Raw genomic sequence first — 25749 nt, 5'->3', positions numbered from 1 at the left:
TTTCTTTTCTTTTTTGACGGAGTTTCGCTCTTATTGCCCAGGTTGGGATGCAATGGCGTGATCTCGGTTCACCACAACCTCTGCCTCCCGGGTTCAAGCGATTCTCCTGCCTTAGCCTCCCGAGTAGCTGGGATTACAGGCATGCACCACCACCCCTGGCTAATTTTGTATTTTTAGTAGAGACGGGGTTTCTCCATTTGGTCAGGCTGGTCTCGAACTCCCGACCTCAGGTGATCTGCCTGCCTCGGCCTCCCAAAGTGCTGGAATTACAGACGTGGGCCGCCATGCCCGGCACAAAGGTGTATTTCTGATTGACTACTTGTTAAGTTCTTTGGAACAATGTATTTACCAGCAGAACTAATCAGCTAAAGACAAATTACTTAACATTTTTATAAATTAAAAATACCAGTGCTATGTGTTAACTTTTACCTAACCAGAAATATGATTTTGAATACCTGAATTCTTTTGGGAAAGAAGACTTCATAGTAAGTTGATACTGTCTTAAAACTTTGATAACTTGGGGTGCCCTAACTTAGATGATGTTCATACTTGTTCATGGGACTGCTTCTTCTTGCTCATGGGACTGCTGAGAAGATTCTGTGGTCCTGGATACCTAACAATGGCTTTTTTTCACTTGATTCTCTCACTCAACATCCATTTAGAGCTTCAGTATGTATCCACTTTTCTGACTGAATTATTTTAATCTAGTCCGTTGCTTAAGTTGAAAAAAAATTTCTGGACATCTTAAGCTTTACATCATTCGGGGCTACCTAGCACTAAATTTTATGCTGAGAGTTTGCAAGATTAGAAAAAATGATCTCAAATAAGGAAAATTTAAAATGTTTACAGTTTGCTACTTCAGACATAATATCTACAGCCCACAACATTTTTTGTGATATACATGATTTTACTGTATTTTATGTACTTAAAGATGCATTTTCTCTAAAAAAAATATTGAAGTTATCTTCTGGTTTCATGGGGACTAATTAGCTTGAGATGCCATCTAGTTTCAAACATTTGCTTAAAAAAACTGAAGGCCCCTTGTAAGGTGGCCATAACCTGCTTTCATGTTGTCTTTCTTGTTATTTTCGTGCATCTTTTTCTTGAGCCTTATGAAATACATGTCCTTTTTTTAACCTACTCTACTACATTGCTGGTAAGGTTGTTCATTCTGCCTTCTATCTTCTATCATCTCTTCTCTAAAGTCTGCTTATATCCTCAGACGGAGTTCTACTGAACTTCTATCTTGAACCTGTTATGTGTTATAGTCATCCATATATGTTATACCTTATATGATAGTCATTTTGCTACATACAGCTATGTTTGATTTTATATTTTTTCAAAACATTTATCTCAGTATTTCCCAAATGGCAAGTGCATAAAGCATTTGGCAAGTGAAGTTTTTTCTTGAGCACTGGTATGTGTCAGCAGCATTAACTACAGAATGCTGTGTGTATTTCAGTGGCCTCCAATACTATGACATCTGTATTAAGCCATGTATGCATCTTATTAGGAGTGTTAGAACCAGTGTCTTTCCTATGAATTCAATTTCAGTAATACAGTATCACTGCAATTAACTGGAAGCATAGTACATTCTCATTTTATGTAAAATAGAATAACCACCCCCCAGACTCCAATACTACTTTGACAAAAGCTCTAAATTGCTATGATACTATCAAATAGAAGTTAAACTATGCAGTTAGTACAAAGTCACTAATGTATGAGATGCTATTATAAGTGAGGTAATGTAGGTGAAATGAAGAGTCCTTCTTAGCTGCAATAATTAGCCTATTCAAGCTTTCCAAGTCTACCATGTCTTGCTGATACTATATATGGGTTTGAAGGAACCCGTTTTGGAAATACATTTTGTCTTTTTTTCCTTTTTTGAGACGAAGTTTCACTCATCACCCAGGCTGGAGTGCAGTGGTGTGATCTCGGCTCACTGCAACCTTCTCCTCCCAGGTTCAAGCAACTATCCTGTCTCAGCCTCCCAAGTAGCTGGTATTACAGGCACCCACCATCACGCCCAGCTAATTTTTGTATTTTTAGTAGAGATGGGGTTTTGCCGTGTTTGTCAGGCTGGTCTCGAACTCCTGACCTCAGGTGATCCTCCCGCCTCAGCCTCCCAAAGTGCTGGGATTAAGTGCTGGGATTACAGGCGTGAGCCACTGTGCCCGGCCGGATATACATTTTGAATGGTAGCTTAACCCGTACGGGTTTTATTATAATAAGCTAATATTGATGATGATGATGACCAATTTTTGCATATTTTATCTACTCTTTGTAGCACTTTGGTGACAATTTTGTGGAATGGAAAATTGATTTTGACCTAGCAAAATTCACATTTTCTGAATTAACAAAAACTGATCTGTGTCACTGAACCACGATTCCCCTAGATATTAGGGTAAATGTATGTAATTTAAACTGTTGTCTACAGGAATACTATTCTCTGTGGGCTAGTTGGTAAAGTATTGGACTTAGAAACAGGAAGATATGGAGCTTTTTTCTATCCTTTTAACCTTTAACCTCTAGCAAGCCACCTATCACTACTCTGCCCAATTTCATCTGATAAACAGATGGTAAAATTAGAATTTTCCTCACCATGCCCACCCTCTGATAGACGGAACTTTGTGATGTGGGAAGCGGGCAGTATTTCAGGTTTTCTGTGTCTTCCTTTCTCTGCAGAGAATAAACCTGAGAAAGTTCTATGATGCTGTAGCATATATGTTTGGAGCAGGGAGAAAAAGAAGAATAAGTGATTGTTCTTTTGAAAAATTTGAATTTTATCTTCCGTTTAGTAATTTTGAATTTATTGAAATCTCTTTCTTTTTATAATACATTATCAAATCATTATCCTGAATCAGGTTCTAGCTTTTACCCTAATTTTAAAACCAGTAAACCTTTGGACAGTAGTATTTAAAATTGATTCTATAATTGTTTTCCTTCTTAAATTGTATCTTCTAAGTATATATGGCTTTAATAAAATGAAGTGTTTTAAGTTGATGAGAAAATTTTGGTTTTGGATTGTTAATATGTTACAAAGTATATTAGTTTTAAATTTTTTAATGAAAAAAGTTTTTGTAACAATGTACAGACGGGCTGGGCTTGGTGGCTCACGTGTGTAATCTCAGCACTTTGGAAGGCCAAGTCAGGCAGATCACTTGAGCCCAGGATTTTAAGACCAGCCTGGGCAACATGGCAAAACTCTGTCTCTACAAAAAATATAAAAATTAGCCAGGCATGATGGCACATGCCTGTAGTTTCAGATACTTGGGCGGCTGAGGTAGGAGGATTGCTTAAAAGCCTAGGAGTTTGAGGTTGCAGTGAACTGTGATTGCACCACTGCACTCCAGCCAGGGTGACAGAGCGAGACCCTGTCTTAAAAAAAAAAAAAAAAAAAAAACAATGTACAGGTATTTGACTTGCACCTATAAAATTAATGTGTGTTTATTTTCCAATTTTAGGGCACTAAATTCAAAGAACTACAAGACTGCTTCAGTACCATCCTATTAGCAACTGGAAGACAAGTAGCTTTCTGGATCTTAACTACGAGTAATTCATTATCAAGAGCTAATTATTTGAAAAAATATAAGATGTTTTGGAGCAGATAGCTCAAGCAGTTAAAAGAAGTTTAAGCCTGCAACTCTAATTCTCTTCCTTATTTTCATACTACTACTTAATTAATAAATAGTATTTGCTAATACCACATGGTTGTTGATTTATGTTTTTAGATCTATGTGTCTGAGCAGAACATGTTTACACATTTTATAAAATCCTGAAGTGCAATCTGTCATTTGCTTTTACTGCTAATGTTAAAAAATTGCAGGGTTGGAGGGGAGGAGTGGAAGAGACTGCTGGAAGGGTAGAAAGTACACAATAAATTCTTGCTGTTTCTTCTCAGAAGTATTGAAAATTGGATTGATAGCTATCCAAGTGTCATAGCCTACTAAAGCATTCTTAACATCAAAGATAAATGTTAGATCCATTTATATTATCACATAGATACAATATATACACATGACATAGTGAGGCAAATGCTTCAGCTTATATGGTAACACACCTCTATTTGTGACTTACGTAAAGCATCAGGTTATTTAGCCAATGGCAGCCCCAGCATGAGTTGAGGGGTTGAGGGGGATGTACTTGTTAGTTGAGTATCTTATAAAAATTCTGAAGTTGGAAGATGGATGAAGTCAGTCTTTGGTGCCCTCCCATGTTCCTCTCTAGCTTCAAGCTGCCTCACTTGGGGCATCTCACCTAGGTCTCACCTGCTAGTCCCCAAGTTATCTCTTCTCCTTCACCTGCCCTCTTTTAAAAATATCTGCTCTAAGCCAGGCACGGTGGCTCATGCCTGAAATCCCAGCACTTTGGGAGGCTGAGGTGGGTGGATCATGAGGTCAGGAGTTCGAGACTAGCCTGCCCAACATAGTGAAACCCTGTCTCTACTAAAAATACAAAAATTATCTGGGCATGGTGGTGCATGCCTGTAATCCCAGCTCGGGAGGCTGAGGCAGGAGAATTGCTTGAACCTAGAAGGTGGAGGTTGCAGTGAGCCGACATCATGCCACTGCACCCCAGCCTGGGTAACAGAGTAAGACACCGTCTCAAAAAAAAAAAAAATCGGCTCTTAAAAGACATGATTTAAGTATCTTACTGTAATTCATAGTGAGGTATTGATAGCCCTCATTCACCAGGGGCAGGGGCTAGTGGTGTTTGTATTTTAAAAGGGAAATGTAAATTATCTAAATATCAACTAATACATTGGAAGTTATTTTAGATAATGGTGTGATATGGTTTGGCTGTGTTCTCACCCAAATCTCATCTTGAATTGTAGCTCCCATAATTCCCACATGTTGTGGCAGGGACCTGGTGGGAGTTAATTGAATAATGGGGGCAGTTTCCCCCATACTATTCTTGTGGTTGTGAATAAGTCTCACGAGAGCTGATGGTTTTAAAAGGGGAAACCCCTTTTGCTTGGTTCTCATTTTCACTCTTGCTTGCTGCCATGTAAGACGTGCCTTTTGCCTTCCACCATGATTGTGAGGCCTCCACAGCCACATGGAATTGTGAGTCCATTAAACCTCTTTTTCTTTATAAATTACCCAGTCTCGGGCATGTCTTTATCAGCATTGTGAAAATGGACAAATATGTGATGCTTTCTTAGAACTCGTCCTTCTGCCAGTCCAGGCTGCCTAGAGCTGGAAATCAGACTGTAGAAGGCTACAAGACTCTTCTTTTGGGCCTACCCATATTTTTTAAGTGGGTACGTCAAGCCAGACATACATAGCTGGCTTTTGAAGGAGGAGTGCAGATGGTACAGATAATTTTTACAATTAAGGTTTTAAAGGAATTTTTCATGCCTGCCTCATAACTAACACTGTGCAATTAATATCGTAAAAACATTACCAAGGGTATAATGTGAATCAAAGAGTAATACTGAATACATTTGTCTTCAGAATAGGAATGGCCTTACCAAGTACACATAGGTGAATAAAATCTATGGTTATATATCGATAATGTTACCAAACAAGCCTTATAAATATATTTATTCTTAGGCTGGGTGTGGTGGCTCATGCCTGTAATCCCAATTCTTTTGAGATAAGAGTTTTATATTTTCAGATTTTATCGAAATTTATTTTAGATTTAAAAATTATAATTGTTCATTTTAATCTGTCTTTTAACTATAGTTAATTTTTATTAATATGCCTTTTTAAAACAACACACTTCATATCATATTCATAGATGGGAACACTAGTCTAATGCTTTCCTGAAGGGTTTTAGCAGCAGTGTGACAATTGACAGACCTTATCTGGATTTTATGTAAATGTATTGTGTCAGTTTACAGAAAACCAAATATGGAAACCAGCAATGGGAATAATGAGATATGTAAAACGATGAAGATTTCTCTAAGCATTGGCAGAGGAGAGCATGCACACACGCTTGATCTGACAGGTGCAAACTAGTTATAATGCCCGTGGATTGTTTTCTTACAATTATTGTCTCTTCTTTTAACTTTGAAAATGTAACAATACAACATGGGGTAGTTTCCTGTGAAACAGCTTTATTCCTCAGACTCCGCCACGACTCTGGTGTCCCCTATTGACAACTTACACATCTAGTTATCTACTCTCCTGTTACGATGCCTTTATGACTTGAGTAGTTTTCAGCGTCCATCATCAGTGAGTAATGGAAGAAATAAGCTTGCTTAGCCAGACATCAGTCTCTGCTACAAACTGTCTACTTACATCTGTTCAAGGCTCAAATCTGAAATAATAATTGTGGATGTTGACCTAACATGGAAGAAAGGCTTAACTTTAAGGGAGACTTAGATCAATAATAAGCTCTAGTAAGAACTGTTAAGCAGAGAGAAAGTTAAGCAGTAGCACCTCAAGAAAGTTAAGCAGTAGTACATCATAGTTTTTGAAATCTTAATCCTGCTTCTTCAGAGACTGCCTGCTCCTTTTGTATATAAATGTGGAACATGCATTAAGAATAATAAGCCAAGTTTAAGGCCGGGCTCGCTGGCTCACGCCTGTAATCCCAACACTTTGGGAGGCCAAGGTGGGTGAATTACTTGAGGTCAGGAGTTCGAGACCAGCCTGATCAATATGGTGAAACACTGTCTCTACCAAAAATACAAAAATTAGCCAGGCGTGGTGGCGGGCAACTGTAGTCCTAGCTACTGGGGGAGCTGAGGCAGGGGAATTGCTTGAACCTGGGAGGTGGAGGTTGCATTGAGCCAAGATTGCACCAGTGCACTCCAGCCTGGACAACACAGTGACACTCCATCTCAAATAAAAAAAAAAAAAAAAAAAAAAAACAGGTTCAACCTATTACTATTATAGCTGTCTATTGTAGAGCAAATTAATTTCTTAAGACTCTTGCATTATCTGTCATCTGTATTATCCACCTGGAAGAATTATGAAAACCAAATTTAAAATATTTTATAAGCTGTAAAATAAATAAAAAATATGTATCAGTCTGTTAAGGCTGGGTACAGTGGCCCACACCTGTAATCCCAGCATTTTGGGAGACCAAAGCAGGAGGATCACCAGAACCCAGGAGCTTGAGGCCAGACTGGGCCACATGGTAAGACCCTGTCTCTAAAAACAAACAGACAAAAACAAAACAAAACAAAAACAACCACTAGATCATTATCCATCAAATAATTTGTTGTAAATAAGTTGTAAGGTAATTTGTTAATTTGAATTTTCATCAATTATAACTGAGTTTTCCCTTGTGGTATTTTGTTACAATGTCAAAAGTAAGTTAGTAGCATTATATAACACTTATATAATGCAATGTGCCAGATACCATTCCATGTGCATTCCATATTAATATGTTTTTAATTATTAATCTCTTAATCTACATCTAACAACAAATGGAGTTAGAGAAAGATGAACTAATTTGTCCAAGTTAGCACAACTAGCACTGGCAAAGCCACACAGTCTTGCTTTTTTTTTTTTTTTTTTCCCCGAGACAGGGTCTTAGTCTCTGTCGCCGAGGCTGGAGAGCAGTGGTGTGATCATGGCTTACTGCAGCCTCAACCTCCCAGGCTCAAGCAATCCTGCCACAGCTTCCTGAGTAGCTGGGACCAGAGGCATATGCCACCACACCTAGATAATTTTTCAAATTTTCTGTAGAGACAAAGTCTCCCTATGCTGCCCACACTCGTCTCCAACTCCTAGGCTCAAACGATCCTCCCACCTCAGCCTTCTCACTTTTTTTTTTTTTTTTGAGACGGAAATTCACTCTTGTTGCACAGGCCGGAGTACAAAGGCGCAACCTCGGCTCACTGCAACCTCTGCCTCCTGGGTTCACGTGATTCTCCTGCCTCAGCCTCCCAAATAGCTGGGATTACAGGCGCCCGCCACCACGCCCAGCTGATTTTGTATTTTTAGTAGAGACGGGGTTTCACCATGTTGGTCAGCCTGGTCTTGAACTCCTGATGTCAGGTGATCTGCCTGCCTCAGCCTCCCAAAGTGCTGGGATTACAGGAGTGAGCCACCACACCCAGCCTCTGGCTGCTTTCAAGTTATGTTAGTCACTCTACAGCCTTTACCAACATTAGAGAGCAGGGTAAGACAAAGGTTACTTACTTGTAGGAAATCAACTATAGAACACATGTTAGTTTACAAGAAAAAAGACTGAGGGGACCTGTTTCCAGTTTATTCCTCCTCACACCTTATTAAGGGGGCAGGCTATAAGCCTATGAGAGATAGCTAGAAAAACATATATTATCCTCCCTCCCCCCAATATATATATTTCCAAAAATCTTCATAAAGCAACTTGAAATCATTACACTACTGTTAGAAAGTGACCTAAAATGGTTGGGCGCAGTGGCTCATGCCTGTAATCCCAGCACTTCGGGAGGCCGAGGCAGGAGGATCACTTAAGGTCAGGAGTTCGAGATCAGCCTGGCCAACATAGTGAAACCTCGTCTCTACTAAAAATACAGAAATAAGCTGGGCATGGTGGCACATGCCTATAGTCCCAGCTACTCAGGAGGCTGAAGCAGGAGAATAGCTTGAACCCGGGAGGTGGAGGTTGCAGTGAGCTGAGATGAGGCCACTGCACTCCAGCCTGAGCCACAGAGCAAGACTCTGTCTCAAAAAAAAAAAAAAAAAAAGAAAGAAAGAAAGAAAGGAGGAAGGGAGAAAGGGAGGGAGGGAGGAAGGAAAAAAGGAAGGAAGGAAGGAAGGAAGGAAGGAAGGAAGGAACCTAAAATATCATCTTGTCTAAACTTTGCTGTTGTTATTAGGAGATGGGGTCTCACCCTGTCACCCAGGCTGGAGTGCAGTGGCACAATCATAGCTCACTGCAACCTCAAACTCCTGAGGTCAAGTGATCCTCCTACCTCAGTCTCATGAGTAGCTGGGACTACAGGTATGCACCACCCCATCCAGCTAATTTTGTCTAAACTTCTTGATACTTAAAACTCCTTATAACATTCGTACAGGGTGAAGGCCCAGCCTATGCCTAATAGTCTAGTGTAATGGCAGCCTGTTAATTCATCATTCATTTAACAAATATTGAGTGCTTGCTATATTCCAGGCATAGCTCTGGGCACTAGGATTCAGCAGTGAACAAAATAGACAAAGGCAGGTTAAAAGTAAAAGGATGCGCCCAACTTTTTAGTTATATTGTTTGTTTTATATTGTCAGTGTTTTTTAACACTAACACTCTATTTTGTAACCACAGTTCTCATAGTTCTTTAATCTTAATTTTGTATTTAAATGGATATAGTGCTCACCATTAGTTATTTTCTTAATGCTTTAGTTCTTTGATTTATATTTGATTTCCAGGATTTACTAATCCATTTTCATGGTATATATTCATTATTTAACTATTCCGAGTTTCTCGTACTGATTCGTCATTACAAAATAAATATAAAAGCATGCAAAAAGATATACTATGCAAACACCAATCTAAAGACAACTGGAGGGGCTATATTAATATCAGAGACTTTAGAACAAGGAATACCCCTAGGGATAATGAGGGTTATTTCATAATAATAAGGGTATCAGTTTACCAAGCGGACATAATAGTGCTAAATGTGTGTGCATGCATAAAAGAGCTTAGGCCGGGCATGGTGGCTCACGCCTGTTATTCCAGCAATTTGGGAGGCTGAGGTGGGTGGATCACCTGAGGTCAGGAGTTCAAGACCAGTCTGGCCAACATGGTGAAATCCCGTTTTTACTAAAAATACAAAAATTAGCCAGACATGGTGGTGGGCGCCTGTAATCTCAGCTACTCAGGAGGCTGAGACAGGATAATTGCTGGAACCCAGGAGGTGGAGGTTGCAGTGAGCTGAGATTGTTCCATTGCACTGCAGCCTGGGCTGACAACACTGAGACTCCATCTAAAGAAAATAATAATAACAGTAAAATAAAATAAAATAGCTTTAAAACACATTAAACAAATTTATAGAATGAACAAATCAACTTCTCTATTCCTCTATCAGTAACTGTTAGAACAAGCAGACACCAGATCAGTACAGACATAGATTTGCTCAATCCTGTCAACACGTTTACTTAGTTGGCATTTATAGAACACTCCAGTTCACCTGAAACATCAACCAAGACAGACCATATTCTGGGCAATAGAACACGTCTCCATAAATTAAAAAAGATTATAGAGCATGTTCTCTGATCAAGACAGAATTAATTAGAAATCAATACAAGAAAAATCACTGAAAATTTCCAAACATTTAGAAATCAAGCAACTCACTTCTAATCCACTGGGTCAAAGAATAAATCACAAGTGAAAAAGAAAATATTTTGAACTGAATGAAAATGAAAACATACCATACTCTGTGGCGCAGTTAATGTGGGTACGAAACTAGTGAAGGAGCAAATTAGCCCCAGATAACCCAAAGGAATGAAATTACTAAATAGGAACAGAAATCAATGGAATAAAAAACAAAGCGGCGAGAAAAATCAATGAAATAATAAGCTGATTTTTGAAAAGAAAAATAAAATTGCTAAAACTCTAGCAAGAATGATAAAGAAAAAAGAACCCCCAAATTACCAATGTCAGAAATTGAAGAGGGGACATCGCTGTAAGTCCTTTGAATGTTAAAATGCTAATAAGGAATATTATGAACAACTTTATGATAATACATTTGAGAACTTACATGAAATGTACAAATTCCTCAGAACATACAAATTATCAACCCTAACTCAAGAAATAGAAAATCTGAACAGTTCTACATTAATAGAAATCATTTAGCAATGTAAAACCTTCCCATTTAGAAAAACCCAGGCCCTCTGGTGGATATTTACATATTACATATCTTCCAAATATGTATTAGTATTACATATTTAAATATTTAAGGAAGGAATAATATAACACCAATTCTACACAAATTCAGAAAACAGAGGAGGGGAAACCCTTCCCAATAGGATTTTCCTGATACCAAAGCCAGACAAAGACATTACGAGAAAATAACACAACCAACGTCCTTCTGAATATAGAAGCAGAAATCCTTAACAAAATATTATCAAATTGAATCTGGGAATAGATAATAAAAGAATAATACAACATCACCTAGTGGAGTTTATCCCAGGAATTCAAGGTGAATGTTTCAAAATTAACATAATTTACCATATTGACAGATTGAAGGAGTAAAACAGGATCACCTCAATAAACGTAGGAAAAGCACTGTGCAAAATTCCACAAGGAATATTTGAACAGCGGTGTTGGAAGACAGAGTGTCCCTGGGGCACGGGACAGGTGTGCTTGCAATCTTGGAAGCTCGAGATTGTGTTTCCTCTGGAGCCAGGGCAGGCATGCTTATTGTCCAGTGCAATGTTTCCACCTACAGCAAAGGGCAGGCATCTTACTAGCCATTATCATATTTGGGTTTCTTTTTTTTTTTTGAGACGGAGTCTGGCTCTGTCGCCCAGGCTGGAGTGCAGTGGCCGGATCTCGGCTCACTGCAGGCTCCGCCCCCCCGGGTTCCCGCCATTCTCCTGCCTCAGCCTCCCGAGTAGCTGGGACTACAGGCGCCGCCACCTTGCCCGGCTAGTTTTTGTATTTTTTTAGTAGAGACGGGGTTTCACCGTGTTCGCCAGGATGGTCTCCATCTCCTGACCTCGTGATCCGCCCGTCTCGGCCTCCCAAAGTGCTGGGATTACAGGCTTGAGCCACCGCGCCCGGCCTAGTAATATTTGGGTTTCTAAGCTCGCTCTCTCCTGTAATGCAACCCACTGTGTGATCCTCTTCACGCTGCTTATAGAAATTGGGGCTTGGAGAACCAATGCAGACATGCTGATACTCTGACTCCTGCTATTGTAACAAACTCTCCTCGATCTCTCACTCAGGAGTCTTGTGCCTTCCACTAGAACCCACAAAACTGTAGCAGGCTAAAATATGAGCTTACTAGTTGGGTAAAATCTCACCTTCGCCACTGTTCTTGACAATAGAAAATATATACCTAATTCCAATTTCTGATTTTAAAAACTAGTCTAATCAATTACCAGGTTAATGTAATCATATAATTTAAAATTGTTTTGTGGGGGGGAAAAAGTACTTGGACAAAGGTTTTGAAACATTGATTTTAGCAGTTTATTTATAGATCTTGGATGGAAGCAATTGATATAGTTTACTTGGAATTCCTAGAGTAAAAAAAAGAATTATTTTAAGGTGGGAGTACTACTTATACTTTAAAATAATAATTAACTCCCTCTTGCTCACTGCCAAAGTTGCTTTGTACACATACAATGTACCTAATTAATATAAATAAAATATAAATTTTATCTAGAAAAATTTCCTAAATAATTTCACTGTATAATACATTAGATACAAATTTTACAAAACAAAATTGTATTCATCTTAAAGTTTCCTCCTTATTTCTGTACTCTGACTAGGGCCCAACAGGCTAAAAGAATCTTAAACACATGTCTACTAATCTACCAGGACTTGCGTACCTTTCAAATCCGAAGCCAAAGGCCTGCTCCGAGGACTAGAAGCATCTTCATGAATATAGTTGTCAAAATGGAATTTCTCTCTTCTTGAAATATAAGTTGATTTTGAAGGGTCATTATGCTGACTACAAATTTTATCACTTAAACTTAAATATTCTCGTTGAAGATTCCGCATCTCAAATTCCAAGGTATCCCTTTCATTTTCTATGCTTCTTACATAATTTTCTAAAAGTATTTTGTCTTCAGTAAGTCTACTGATGCTGTTTTCAAATTTTACATTTTCTTGACTATGTTTCTTTAGTTCTTCTTTTAGAATCTGATTATCTGTTTTGGTTTCCATTACCATTTTTGATAACATTTCACATTCCTTGCCAATTTCCGACAAGCTGTTCTTATAAATACTTGCTTCTGATTTTGCGTTTTTTATTTCTTGCAGAAAATTCTCTTCTGCAGTAGATTGGTAGGTTTGAATATTCTCAATTTCTCTTTCCATAATTTGTCTGGCAGCAGCAGATTCTTGTAATGTTGTTTCAAGATTGAGTTTTTCATCTTTAACTGTTTCTATTATTTGAAGAAGTGTCTCTTGTTCAGTTTTTGCCAATCTTTCTCTCTCTTTTAGCTGCATTATCTCTAGCTGGTTTTCTTTTAGTTCATTTTCAAGTGAGCTTTTTTCTTTTAGAAGCTGGTGTGTTTTTTTCTCTAACATTTCTTTTTCATCTTGTATCAACAGAATATTGGTTTTCATTGCTTCCATTTCTATACTCATTCGATTATTTTCATTATTGACAATGGCCATATCACTTTGAGTTTTGTGTTCCTTGCTTTTTAGTTGATCGAATGCTTCCATCATTTGTTGCTTCTCTAAAGAAAGTTGTATGTTTTTTTCCTCTAGAGTTTTATTTTGGCCTTGGAGAACATTATATTTACTAATTATTTTTTTAAATTCTTTAAGACACTCTTTGCTGTCTTCTTCTGTTTTACTTAACTTAGACTGAATAGTACTCTTTTCTTCAACCAGATTCTTAAGTTGCTTTTCATATGTTTCAACTTTCTGTATGAGAGATTGTGTGGTAAAGATAAGAGGTTTCATTTTGGACTTAAGGTTCAGATTTTCATTCTCCAGTTCTGTTACTTTTTTCTGTATCTGCACAGATTCTTTTAGGTAATTCTGTAAGTACTGAATTTTTGCAACACACTGCTCAGTAACGGAATTAACTTTGGAAGTTTTCTCGTTTTCAAATATTATTGATCCTTGTTTTACTAGAAATGGTTGTCTTTCTTTGTCTTTCATTTCGTGTTTTGGTGGGTCGAGGAATGACAGTGTGTATCTTGGAACTCTGGAATGGAATTTTAAATCTGTAATATTTTTGCCAGTGACGGGAATTTCTTTATTGTTTTTCTCATTTCTCTTTCCCCTGTGTATTTCACTCTTGGATAATTTTTTACATTTTCTACAAAAATTCACATGGAATTTTGACACTGTTTCCCTGAAGGGGAGTAATTTGTTTACTAATGCCTCTAATTCTGAAATTCTCTTTGATTTTATATCTTCATTTAAGTTACCGTCCATGTTTTCTTCCTTAATAAAGTTCATTTTTTCCTGGTGAATAGGGGACAGGTCATATTTATCATTACTTTGAACATTTGGATCAGTTTTTAAAGTCTGAAGTTCATTTGCAAGTGCCACTTCCCTATCGTGTGACTTTTGAAGCTCTTCTTTCATTTGTTTGATAGAATGGCAAATGTCATCTAAATTTTCACAAAATCCATGCTTGAGAAAAGGCACAGTAATTTTGGATTTATCCAGAATTACCGTATCAGCTTGAGACATCACATTTTGAGGTGCAGTAGGTAGAAAATGATAAAAGTTATTATAATTCTTCAGGATGTCAGAATTTTCCGAAGGGTGTGTAATTATGTTTGAAGATAAATTGTCTGTTGAAGTTCTCAGAGTTAAAGTGTCCTCAAAATGTATCTGGGATGGAACATTGATACTTTGAGAGAGACTGTTCACGCTATCACCACTTAATTTTTCTTCCACTGAATGAAGTGTCTTGGAATCCTTAAAATGACGACTTTTCTCCATAGAAAGGTTTTCTTCTCGATTCTCTTGAGGCTGTAACAAGAAGAAGTACACGATAAATGTATTGTCATTTGCCACATGCCCAAGCAGTACAGATAATATGTTGTGGAGGATTTATTTATGTACCCGAAACAAGCATTTTACCCATTTCCACAGCAAAGGAGCATAACAAGTATGATTTATTTTCTCCAACAGTTGTTTTGAGATCTGTAACTCTGGTCTTCACAATTTGCTTAGAACTTGCTCTTACTTCCTTTGGGGTGAGATACATGGGCCAACTCCTCAATTTCAGAAATATAGAAATGTAGTGTCCTTCAAGAGGCCATCATAGGTGGATGCGGAAGATGAAACCGATAGGTCAAATGGGAGTTTCAGGCAAATGAATGTTTCTAATTCTGAGCTCTTTGTTAACCTTAGCTTGCACTCGTTTCAGGTTAGTTTAGGACTGTGACTATCCCGGAAGTGTGAATTCGAGTCAGTGTGGACACAGTGATGGTAACTTTGGTTCGGAGCTTTTCTAGGACATTTACCACAGACCTAGGTCAATCTTAAGTGAATAGATTGACTATAAAAACTACATTGTATTTGAATTTACTTGGGAATCTTTCAGGATCTGGATGAAGTCAAATGCCCCTTCCAGACTCTCAGAAGAAATGGGCAAATTGTAGAAGAACAGAGGTAAAAAAAAAAAAAAAAACACATGTTTTTTAAGGGTTTCAGGACTGGACTTTCCTTATTTTCATCTCTGATGGTCCATTTTTCCTATAACAAAGGGGACCATGTAAAGTGAAAGGAACTGATGGTAGTCACGTTTTGAAGTACCTAAATAGAGAAATGATTTCTCCAGAATAACATACCAAATCCTTTTCAATGCGCGCACCAAACGCCAGATTTTTTTCTGAGCCAAATTGTGGGGTTTCTACTTCAATAATACTTTTGTTCAATATTTCACTGATTTCCGACTGTACCTTTAAAAGTTGAGAAAAATTTGATTTCAGATTTGTAAACTTATGAATGTACAGGAATAATAGACGTTATAATTAAAAGGTGTGTTTAAATTTCCTGCCCATAAAAAGTCTTTCCCATTGTATAGAATATAAATAAAAGCTACTTAATTTATTGTAATCTTTATCGTTAATCTTTAAGAAAATTATGCCTTAATTGTTATAAAGTCAGAAACAATTTAGTAAAACAAAGTTTTATGAACTATATTCAAATGATTTTAGATGTCTGATTTTTACATTGTTGAATAAGAGACCTTTGGAATCTATTCTGCCCCCTTTAGGAGGAGTTATCTTCCCTTCCCATTTCCCTGCAGGTGCTTTTAGTATAAGAACATTGGGATGAAGTTTACATTGGGTCTTTAGTGAATCTGTGGGTGTTACATACCCCCAATATCCATACTCTAGCCCTCTGTTTATACTTCTCCTTATTTCTTCTGGATGAAGTGTGGTTATGGTAGTATTGGTTCTGCCTCTAACACCCAGGGGCACCTGACTGAGCGCTAACCAGTCAGGGAACAGTAGCCACCTGACAGTGCTTGGTTCAAGCACTGCTTGTGACCCAGTCGGGATCAATCTGAATCAGGCCAAGAACCTCAGTCTAAACTATTATGAGCAAAGTGTAGCCAGGTGCGGTGGCTCACGCCTGTAATCCCAGCATTTTGGGAGGCCGAGGCGGGCAGATCACTTAAGGTCAGGAGTTCAAGACTAGCTTGGCTGACAGGGTGAAACCTGGTCTCTACTAAAAATACAAAAATTAACCAGGCATGGTGGTGGGCACCTGTAATCCCAGCTACTCACGAGGCTGAGGCAGGAGAATTGCTTGAACCCAGGAGGCAGAGGTCGCAGGGAGCCAAGATCATGCCACTGCACTCCAGCCTGGGAGACAAGAGCGAAAACTCCTTCTCAAAGCAAAGTGTACTCTCTTTTCTGACTTGAATTTGGAAGGAAAAAGAACTAGACCTTCTAGCAGATCTTCTACCGCCACAGGGAGTCTGACAATCCCGTACTGTGGAAAGCAGAATCAGGATACAGAGTGAGACCTGTTCTGACAACACAAGACCTGATCACGTGGACTCAGCCATCCTCAAGTGGGCTCTCTCCAGGACTTTCCTTTACTTGAGCTGTTAAAGTGCATTTTTTCCCTAGGCCAGTTTGAATTAGATTTTATGTCACTAACAATGAGGGTCCCTATTTGTAGTCTGTATATGGACTTTAAACATGTATTTAAGAAATCAGCGACTGCTGCGTGTTTTGGCTTGCTTCCAAACACAAGTGAAACAGAGAGAAGAATGTAGTTTCCTTAAAAGAAATTTTGAGCCTAGAATATGCTGTGACCTCTATGATATTAAATTCTGTGTCAGCTAATCCATTGGCTAATGACCGTCAGCTTAGAAGATGGGATGATACTTTAAGGTTAGATATTTCATACATAGATTAAAAGAAACATACCATGCTGACATTCTGCAAAGTCTGCATTCGCAAAGCCTGAAATGATTCCAATTGATGCTGAAGGACCTATGACAAAAGTAAGAAATTGAATATTTTTAGGTAGGTAAACATATTATTGAATTGTTATGATTTCATGTCTCCCAAAGTTGCCTATTTCTTGAAAGGATCCCATGAGGGTCAGGTGGTTCACATTGTTAGTCATTTTGCTAACTCTCCAATGTGCTTTCGTGGAGATCTTTGTGAGGATAAAGTGGGAGAACCCGCATGCATTTAGGGAGTATTTGTTCTGAAAAAGATCAGCCTTTACCCAGAATTTTGGAGATAATAAAATGAAATGGAGACTCACTTTCAATGCTGATTGTGGTTGGGTTTGGTGTTCTGACTCTGCTATGCAGCCATATTCTAAGAAGCAAAATTGAAAAACCACGTGAGCTAATTCCTAAATTTTATTTTTTAATACCTGTAATAGAAAGCGGTCTCCGAACTCTCTTGGATAGTGAGGCAGAGATAATGAGAACTTCTGATATTCACACTGTGCTAGTCCCACAATAAGCTTAAGTGATCATTCTCGCTTGACTTAATATATCCACTTGAAGCTATAAAAGTGTCTTTACTTTTAGAGTACACCATTAATTTGCAACACCACACTTAAAACTCTGAAAAACTCAGATATCAAATATCTTTGTTTCTGGGATATAAACTACATTAAAAAAACAAAAACAAAAACTAATACTCCTCATGTTATGGGAGACCCTTGGCAAAGCAGTATATAGATAGGCCTCAGTTTCTATGAAATTTCTATGACACTTTTCCCCTTATGGAAACCAAGTTGGATCAACAGCGTATTTTTTGTCTTGGTTTTAAGCACAGTACCCACACGTGGCTTCTCTTGGGAAGGGAAGTTTCACATTCGCGGTCTTTAGATCCCCTCTTGGCCCTGTATGAATGCGCCTGGGCCTGGAACACGTCTTTACCAACAGGACTCTTTCTTTTTTGTTTTTTGAGGCGGAGTCTCGCTCTGTCGCCCCGGCTGGAGTGTAGTGGCCGGATCTCAGCTCACTGCAAGCTCCGCCTCCCGGGTTCCCGCCATTCTCCTGCCTCAGCCTCCCGAGTAGCTGGGACTACAGGCGCCGCCACCACGCCCGGGTAGTTTTTTTGAATTTTTAGTAGAGACGGGGTTTCACCGTGTTAGCCAGGATGGTCTCGATCTCCTGACCTCGTGATCCGCCCGTCTCGGCCTCCCAAAGTGCTGGGATTACAGGCGTGAGCCACCGCGCCCGGCCTGACTCTTTCTAAAGTCCTCACTCAGGGCCTGTGCTGCACTTGCTGCCATGTGTGGGGACAGCACTCCCTGCTTCAGATTCAGTGTGTGCTCCTTCGTTCTGCGGAAGTGTGTGTCATATGATACCTGGCCAACCCCACTATTCTGTCTGTGCCCTGCTAGACGACTGCAGACGGGCCAGGAGGGGCCCTCTGGCTATGGGGAACTAACACCCACTACTGAGGCTGATCTTGCTCCGTCTCTTCGTCTCTTCGCTCTGTGAGTAAAGCGTTGTTCCATCTGGTGCCTGACTGTTGTGTTTTGCTTGGTGACTCTGATACTGAAACACAGTAGATAGAAGTGTTCCAACTTCTTTTGATAATAGGCAGAATGTGACTTGCTTGGTACCTTCCTGAATAGAGTATAGATCTGCACCAGGGGAGACTACACCATGTCTGCAAATTTCCTTACGTTCCTCTTCGTCTGCATGTCAGGCCGCTTGCTTTGTCAACTTTTTATTAAACAGTGTATTAATAAAAGCTTTCAGTGTCCTAAGTAAAACGTGAGCTATGATGGAATGTTCTCTAGGCTGATAATTTCTGCCCTAAGTTTTTAAAGAGGTCAGCGAATCTCCTTTGGATTGGTAGACTGATAGATGTTAGAGAAGCTACTTGCAAAGTACGGCGCCCCTTTTGCCCTCTGACCCTCACCACCAAAGGGGCAACGCTGGTTTGGAGCCTGGAGCTGCCTGGCTATTGAAGAACCCAGCCTTCAGTCAGAGGGCGGGGAGGGAGGCCAAGTCTGTCTGGATCTTGCTTAGCTTTGCCTCTTCTTCAGAATAAAATGGCAGCTAAACTCCTGGTATCCTGAACTGTTCATCTAAAAAATAAGGAACTGAAGGAAGGCCCAGACCAGCATAGGAAGGAAACACGAAGTTTTTCAGACTCTAAAGTAATCTCTTCTAATGAACTTAACCAGAGCAAAGTGCACATCGGAAAGAATATACCACCTAGAATCCCGCCACCCACAACAAACTGCTGTTAGTTTTAGGTGCCATCTTTCAGTCAGCTCTCTACGCACATATGTGGACGAAGTGGAATCCTTTTATACATCAATGGTATTTTACATAAATAGTACCCATATTTACTTGAATTTAAGAGAATTTTTAAAACTGCAAGTAGGGGAAATTATTTCTAGTATTTAGATTTTTTTTAATACATGAGAGATATTATTTTCTAAGAGATCCCTGTAAACTAATGAAAATTAACATGAATTGAGATTGAAATCTTTATTGTTTCAATAACAAAAAGTTCTATTGTATTCATTTTTGACTTACTCCCTGCCAAGAGAGATGAGAAAATTAGCATTCTATTTCCTTCGATGTCTACTTCCCTCTTTTCATGATATTTGTTAGTTATATGATTTATACACTGTGAAGTTTTATGTTTACATTCTGTTCTGTAACCGTAATTTCCACACAGCTCTTTATTTAAACACAAAGATAGGATATCATTCTCATAAATATTTTCAGCCTTCAGTTTTATTCTGAGTGATGTAACTGTTCAACATTCTATCTCCTTCCTATACCTACAGCAATAGCTTCCTTTTTCTGTACAGATTTTCTTTCATTAGGAGGATTTGCAAGTTCAAAGCTAAATATAAGATTCCCTTAGCTAAAATCAAATAAGAAATATAAAACCAAAAGAAATGTACAGACTTAATAAAGGGATATAGTAAATCAAAGATTTTAAAGAAAACAATGGGATTTCTGCATGTTGTCTACATCTATTTTTCATCTTCCACCTCTTCTACCTTTTTTGGCCTCAGCGTGATTGCACTGTTACTAGGCAGCTTAATGAACCCACGGGAGCGCAAGATGAGGACACGTCCGAGCAGGAGATGGGCTAGATTATGCAGGGCCTCCAGGCCAAGTTGAGCGGGTTGGCTTTTCCTTTAAGTAAAATGGGGAACTTTCGAAGGTTTCCATCATGAGAATGATCTCATCTGACTGAAAAGTTTACAGGTCACTCTGCTACATGATAATGGATTATGGGGTGGGAGTGAGAAGGCAATTGCAGGGCTATTGCAATAATCCAAGTGGCGATGAAGATATCTTGGACTGGAATGGTGGTGGGGAAAATGGGGAAAGTAGGTGGATTCAGAACACACTTTGGAGATGAAGCCAGCAGCGTTGCTGGAGGATTCGTTGGGGCCAGGAGAGAGGAATGAAGGATGACTCCTTGGTTTTTGGTGAGAGCAGATGGATGGGTAATGATGTCATTTACTGGGGGAAAACAGTAGAGTAAGGAACATACTTTAGGAGAAAAACATTTTTAGAGATGCTAAGGCTAGGTTGTCTGTTAAACATCATAGGAGAGATATCCAGTAGCCAGGTGGGTCTACCAGTGTATGGTTCATGGGAGCAGCAACGAACACATCATTCAACATGGGTGGGCCGGGTGCAGTGGCTCACACCTGTAATCCCAGCATTTTGGCAGGCCGAGGTGGGCAGACCATGAGGTCAGGAGATCGAGACCATCCTGGCTAACAAGGTGAAACCCTGTCTCTACTAAAAATACAAAAAATTAGCCGTGTGTGGTTGCACGTGCCTGTAATCCCAGCTACTCAGGAGGCTGAGGCAGGAGAATTGCTTGAACCTGGCAGGTGGAGGTTGCAGTGAGCCGAGATTGCGCCACTGCCCTCCAGCCTCGGCAACAGGAGCGAAACTCCATCTCAAAACAAACAAACACGGATGTCACTGCTGGCCATGCAGAAGGACATGCATAGAAGCCTGAAGGAAGTGCTTGAGGAGAGAATGGAACGTGGAGATTGGTGGGCATGGAGGATAGGTAGCTCTTTCTGGTTTCACTGTGGAAGGGACGACAGTGCATCCTGGAAGAGATGTGAAGTTGAAGAGGGAATTTTTTTTTTCTTTTTTTGAGATAGGGTCTCACTCTGTTGCCCAGGCTGGAGTGCAGTGGTGCCATCTTGGCTCACTGCAACCTCCACCTCCAAGGCTCAAGCGCTCCTCCCATGTCAGCCTCCGGAGTAGCTGGGACCACAGGTGTGTGCCACCACATCTGGCTAAAGGAATTTGTTTTGTTTTGTTTTTTTAACCATAAGACATTCTAACATCCTTGTTTGCTGCTGGAATCACATAGCAGAAAGGGAGAAAAGCAATAATTCTGGACAATGAAGGAGGCTAATTGCAGAAGCTGGGTACTTGAGAATTCCACAGGAGATGAGATCCAAAGGAAATGACTTTTGATTGATCAAGGACAATTCTTCCGTTGAAATGGGAGAAGACCTAGAATATGGGTTTCACAAATGTGAAGGGTGAGAATGAAGGAGTTTGGGTCTGAGTGCTTCTACTTTTTTCATATAGTGTGGGACCACATTACAAGGAGAGAGGCCAGGGAGAAAGGTGTTAGAGATTTGAGAACAGGAGGAGTGAAATAGCTTTTCTTGCAGAGGGTTTGAAAAAGAATTTGCTGTGAAACTAAAGTAAGTTTTCCCAATAGCATTGAGGACTCATTTTAGATTCATGGCATGACTCAAAAGTGAGTGTTTTTCTCCAGCAATGATTCCGTGCAGGCAGAGAACAGGCAGGGAGTTGGATTCATCTATTTTTAAAAGCTATTAACATAACTTTCTGTTTTTCTTGTGAGTTTCAGAGATGTTGGCTGCTACTTATTCCCAAAGGAAAGGTAATTTAAAAACTCAGCAAAACTTAGTCACACAGAATTATGTGATTCTAGAATTGGAAGGGAAATTATCCAAGAACCCAGGAGATAAAACACAATCACACTTCATCATTTATCAAGTCCCTGCTAAAATTACAATATCGGGAGGCATATAAACAAACTGAAAACAGGGTCCCACCCACCAAGATTAGAGTTTATTGGGAATGTAAGGAATAGTACTCATCTTACATTCACCTTAAAATTTCCAGCTGTTTCATATTTGTGTCAAAAGTGAAAAACAAGAGAGTCATCAATGTGATGACTTTTGAGGTAATTTTTATTCTGAGCCTGCAAAACATATTGTATTCAATGTATACAAAAAGTATCGACTGCATACCTGTAGCAAACAGACCAAGAGGAACAAATACGATCCTGAAAATGCAACAGGATAATGATTCTATATAGGATGTCGGGCTCTCTGCAAGCTTTGTAATTCTCAGGTTCTTCTCATTGCAACCTCTGCCTCCCGGGTTCAAGCGATTCTCCTGCCTCAGCTTCCTGAGTAGCTGGGACTACAGGCATGTGCCACCACACCCGGCTAATTTTTGTATTTTTAGTAGAGATGGGGTTTCACCATGTTGGCCAGGCTGGTCTCAAACTCTTGACCTCAGGTGATCCTCCTGCCTCGGCCTCCCGAAATGCTGGGATTACAGGCGTGAGCCACCATGCCTGGCCGCAGGTTCTAATACTGAGTTCTGCTGTGATAATTCAAGTTCATTTCTAGACGTCCCTGTCTTACAAAGCTTTGTGAGGTGTGGCACACCCTCTGTGTGAGGCTTTGTCACAGTCATTATGCAAAGAGCTATGCAGCAGGTTGCCTGCTGCCCAGATGTGAATTCTAGCTTTGCCACACACTTGCAGTGAGGGGTAACTGCAGGCAAGTGTGTCCAGTTTGTAGGTAAAGTCCTTATTGAGTGCACGGCACATAGTGAATGCTCAAGAGACACGAAGTCATTGCTGCAGAGGCGATATGATGATTATTTGGTAAATTCAAAATTTCTAGTCAAGATGGAGGGAAGAGAAACCTTCTCAAAATTCTCCAGTGCTTCTCAATTTTCTCAGAATAAATCCCAAATTCATCCATGGAACTACAAAGCCCGCTCTTGGTTCCTCCCTCCTGCCCTTCCCTATTTGTTCTGCTCCATTTACAAGAGCTGTTCCTCAATCACACCAGCCACACTCCCACCACAGGGTCTTTGCAGTCGCCATTCTCTCTGCCTGCAACGCTCTTTCCCTAGAAATCTGCACAGATTGCTTCTTTACCTCCTTCTGGTCTTGGCTCAGAGGTGACCTGCTGAGTGAGGACTTCTCCCACCACCCTGTTTAAAATGACACGCTTCCCACTCACCTCTGCCACTCCAAATATTCCTCCACCCCTTCTCAGCCTTATTTTCTCCATAGAATTTATTCCCCCCTTACACACACACAATAGCCTTTGTCTGTCCGTTCCCTCACTAGAAGGTAAGCTCCCTGTGGGCAGGGAATCTTGCATGTCTTGTTCACTGTTGGATCCCCAGCACCTAGAACAGCGCTTGAAACTTAGCAGATGCTCAAAAGAATATGCTCCACAAATGAATGAATGAATGAATGAATGAATGAATGAATGAATGGAGACTCGGGTAGAACAGGGTGCTGGGAACAATACCCTGGTCATCCTCAAGTTCAAAAGTCTCTCACAAACCCATTCCAGTAAGGGTGAATTAGGTTAACCACTAGTTCTCAAATCATAGAGACCTTAGGAACATTCTACAACTCTTTGTAACCTGGCAGTAGTTATGCAAATCAGGTCATTATTTTGTCAGTACTCGGGGAATGGATCACTTGGTGGCAATGAAGCATCAACAGGAGAATAGAGAGAAGGGCACCAGCCATACCTCCTAGTTTTGCCTGTAATTGCAGGCAGGAAATTCCTGGGTGGCCCCTGACTCAAGATAACTGGTGTTTATTGAGAACCTGTCCTGTGTTAACCCCCTACGTGTAACCTCTGTGTTCTGACAAGAAAGACTGTAACTCTTAAACAAATACATGTGCTGTTTTGCATGTAACTATTTTCTATAAATGTTGGCATCTTTCTCCAGAACCCTAAGCCTCATTCATGTTAGAAAACATGTGATCTTGCCAAATTAAGGTACTTCTATTTCCTCTGACCTGACATGCTCTCTTTGAGGTAAATACAGAGCTACCTCAATGTCTCAGCTCTCTGTGAGAATCTTTCTCCTGCGTTTAGGGGCCCCCTTTGCCCCTCCTGGTTGCCCAGGGAAACCTGCATATCTCATAAGTGGAGGCAGGAGGGCGGAGAGGGAACTGGCCAGTGCCTGTCCTGCTGGCCTCCACTGGGGCGCCTGGGCACCCGGGTGTCTTCTGTCTGCTGAGGTGTGGCTGCTCTAGTCTCTTCTTTCCGGACCCCGACAAGGCATTTTGTGAAGATGCTGGATGGTGGCGGTGCAGAAATCCTGTCCCAACCTCAGACCTCTTGGGGCTCAGCACTTTGGCATCAGGATTATCTATATCCTGCAGAGGGGCAACTGGGGGTCCAGGTGTGGCACATCAGTCTAGACCCTTCTTCCCCGTACTCTGCTCCTTCCCCGGCATGTCACCTCACAGCAGGCGTGTAGTCGCCTGGGACTCCACCTTCAGTGTCCTCAGATTGCCCTAGCTGGGTATCCCCATCTTATTCATAGTTTATGTGGAGCTTGAAAACTTTAGCTATGTGGCTATTTCAAACATCCTCCCCATATAATATCCTGTAGTCTATAAATATTTACTGTAAAAAGTAGTTTTCTTTAGAAAAGGTATACACTTCTCCCTGGATATCCACAGGGGATTGGTTCCAGAGCCTCTGCGGATAGCAAAATCTGCAGATGCTCAAGTCCCTAATACAAAATGGGGTAGTATTTGCATAGCTTCTATGCATATCCTGCTATATACTTTAAATCATCTCTCGATTACTTGTAATACCTTATAATACTCGATTACTTGTAAATGCTATGTAACTGGCTGTTATACTGTTCAAAATTTGCATTTAAAAATTGTGGTACAGTTATTTTTAAATTGTTTTTTTCCCCTTGAATATTTTCCGTCTGTGGTTTGTTGAATCCAAGGATGTGGAACTCCCAGATACCGAGGGCTGACTGCATATCGTTTTAGTGTGTGTCCAAAAATCAACAATTCTTACTTAGCATTCAGAGAAGCAACGTAGGATAGCGTGGTGGTGAAGACAGGCAGTCTGGAGCCGCCCTGCTGAATGCCCGCCCCATTCCATGCTGCCTGTGTGACCTTAGGGAGTTAACCTCTCTGTGCCCGTTTCCTCATCTGCAAAATGGGGATCGTGACAGCACCTACTGCGTAAAAGTGTTGTGAGAATTAAAGAGTTGATCCATCACGTGCTTAGATAGAACAGCACTGGCACAAAGCGCGAGTGCCGTGGCGGCTGCTGTCAGTGTCATCACGGCCGTGGGAAGCACGCCAGGTGAGCAGGTGGCGCGGGCCAGGTGCTGCCGCCTGTGTATAGTCAAAGGAGGCTTTTACGGCCTGGCGATTTTACCTGTGCCACTGCAGCCACTTTCCTTCACCCCCTCCGAGGAATTTAGGATCTTGGACGCTGAAAGGAGAACGGAGTCAACTTCATCCTCTTCCTGGGGCTGCTTTTCTGTAACAGAACCGTCCGGGGCTGTTCGGTCGCGGGGCGTGGCGTGGCGCGGCGGCGCTGGAGGTGGGGGCGTGGCAGAGGGCTGGGGCGGGGCGGAGCTGAGGGCGGATGGGGCGGAGAGATAGGGCGGGG

General features: G+C 40.5%; 2 protein-coding genes across 5 annotated transcripts in view; one reads left to right on the top strand and one right to left on the bottom strand.

Moving 5' to 3' along the window:
• Window positions 1-3703, top strand: part of C3H4orf47 (chromosome 3 C4orf47 homolog) — a 19916-nt gene extending 16213 nt beyond the window's left edge. For both annotated transcript variants that reach the window (XM_023220930.2, XM_023220929.2), the window contains one exon: window positions 3465-3703. In XM_023220930.2, coding sequence (XP_023076698.2) covers window positions 3465-3513 — 49 coding nt within the window. In that variant the 3' untranslated portion in view covers window positions 3514-3703. The remainder of the gene's footprint in view (window positions 1-3464) is intronic.
• The window catches only part of CCDC110 (coiled-coil domain containing 110), a 27077-nt gene that overhangs the window by 674 nt on the left and 654 nt on the right, over window positions 1-25749 (bottom strand). The window contains exons 2-7 of one of the 3 annotated variants that reach the window (XM_023220927.2): window positions 25513-25617; window positions 17311-17366; window positions 16965-17030; window positions 15369-15479; window positions 12432-14544; window positions 12070-12119 (exon numbers count right to left, since the gene is read on the bottom strand). In XM_023220927.2, coding sequence (XP_023076695.2) covers window positions 12070-12119; window positions 12432-14544; window positions 15369-15479; window positions 16965-17030; window positions 17311-17366; window positions 25513-25617 — 2501 coding nt within the window. Of the gene's footprint in view, window positions 1-12069; window positions 12120-12431; window positions 14545-15368; window positions 15480-16964; window positions 17031-17310; window positions 17367-25512; window positions 25618-25749 lie in introns of those variants that run through there. The other 2 variants (XM_023220926.3, XM_023220928.3) reach the window with 2 other exon arrangements.

This window comes from Piliocolobus tephrosceles, chromosome 3, assembly GCF_002776525.5.
Source record: "Piliocolobus tephrosceles isolate RC106 chromosome 3, ASM277652v3, whole genome shotgun sequence".
NCBI classification, from domain to species: domain Eukaryota; kingdom Metazoa; phylum Chordata; class Mammalia; order Primates; family Cercopithecidae; genus Piliocolobus; species Piliocolobus tephrosceles.
Note: the sequence above shows the minus strand (reverse complement) of the source record. Positions and strands in the feature narration are given on the sequence as shown.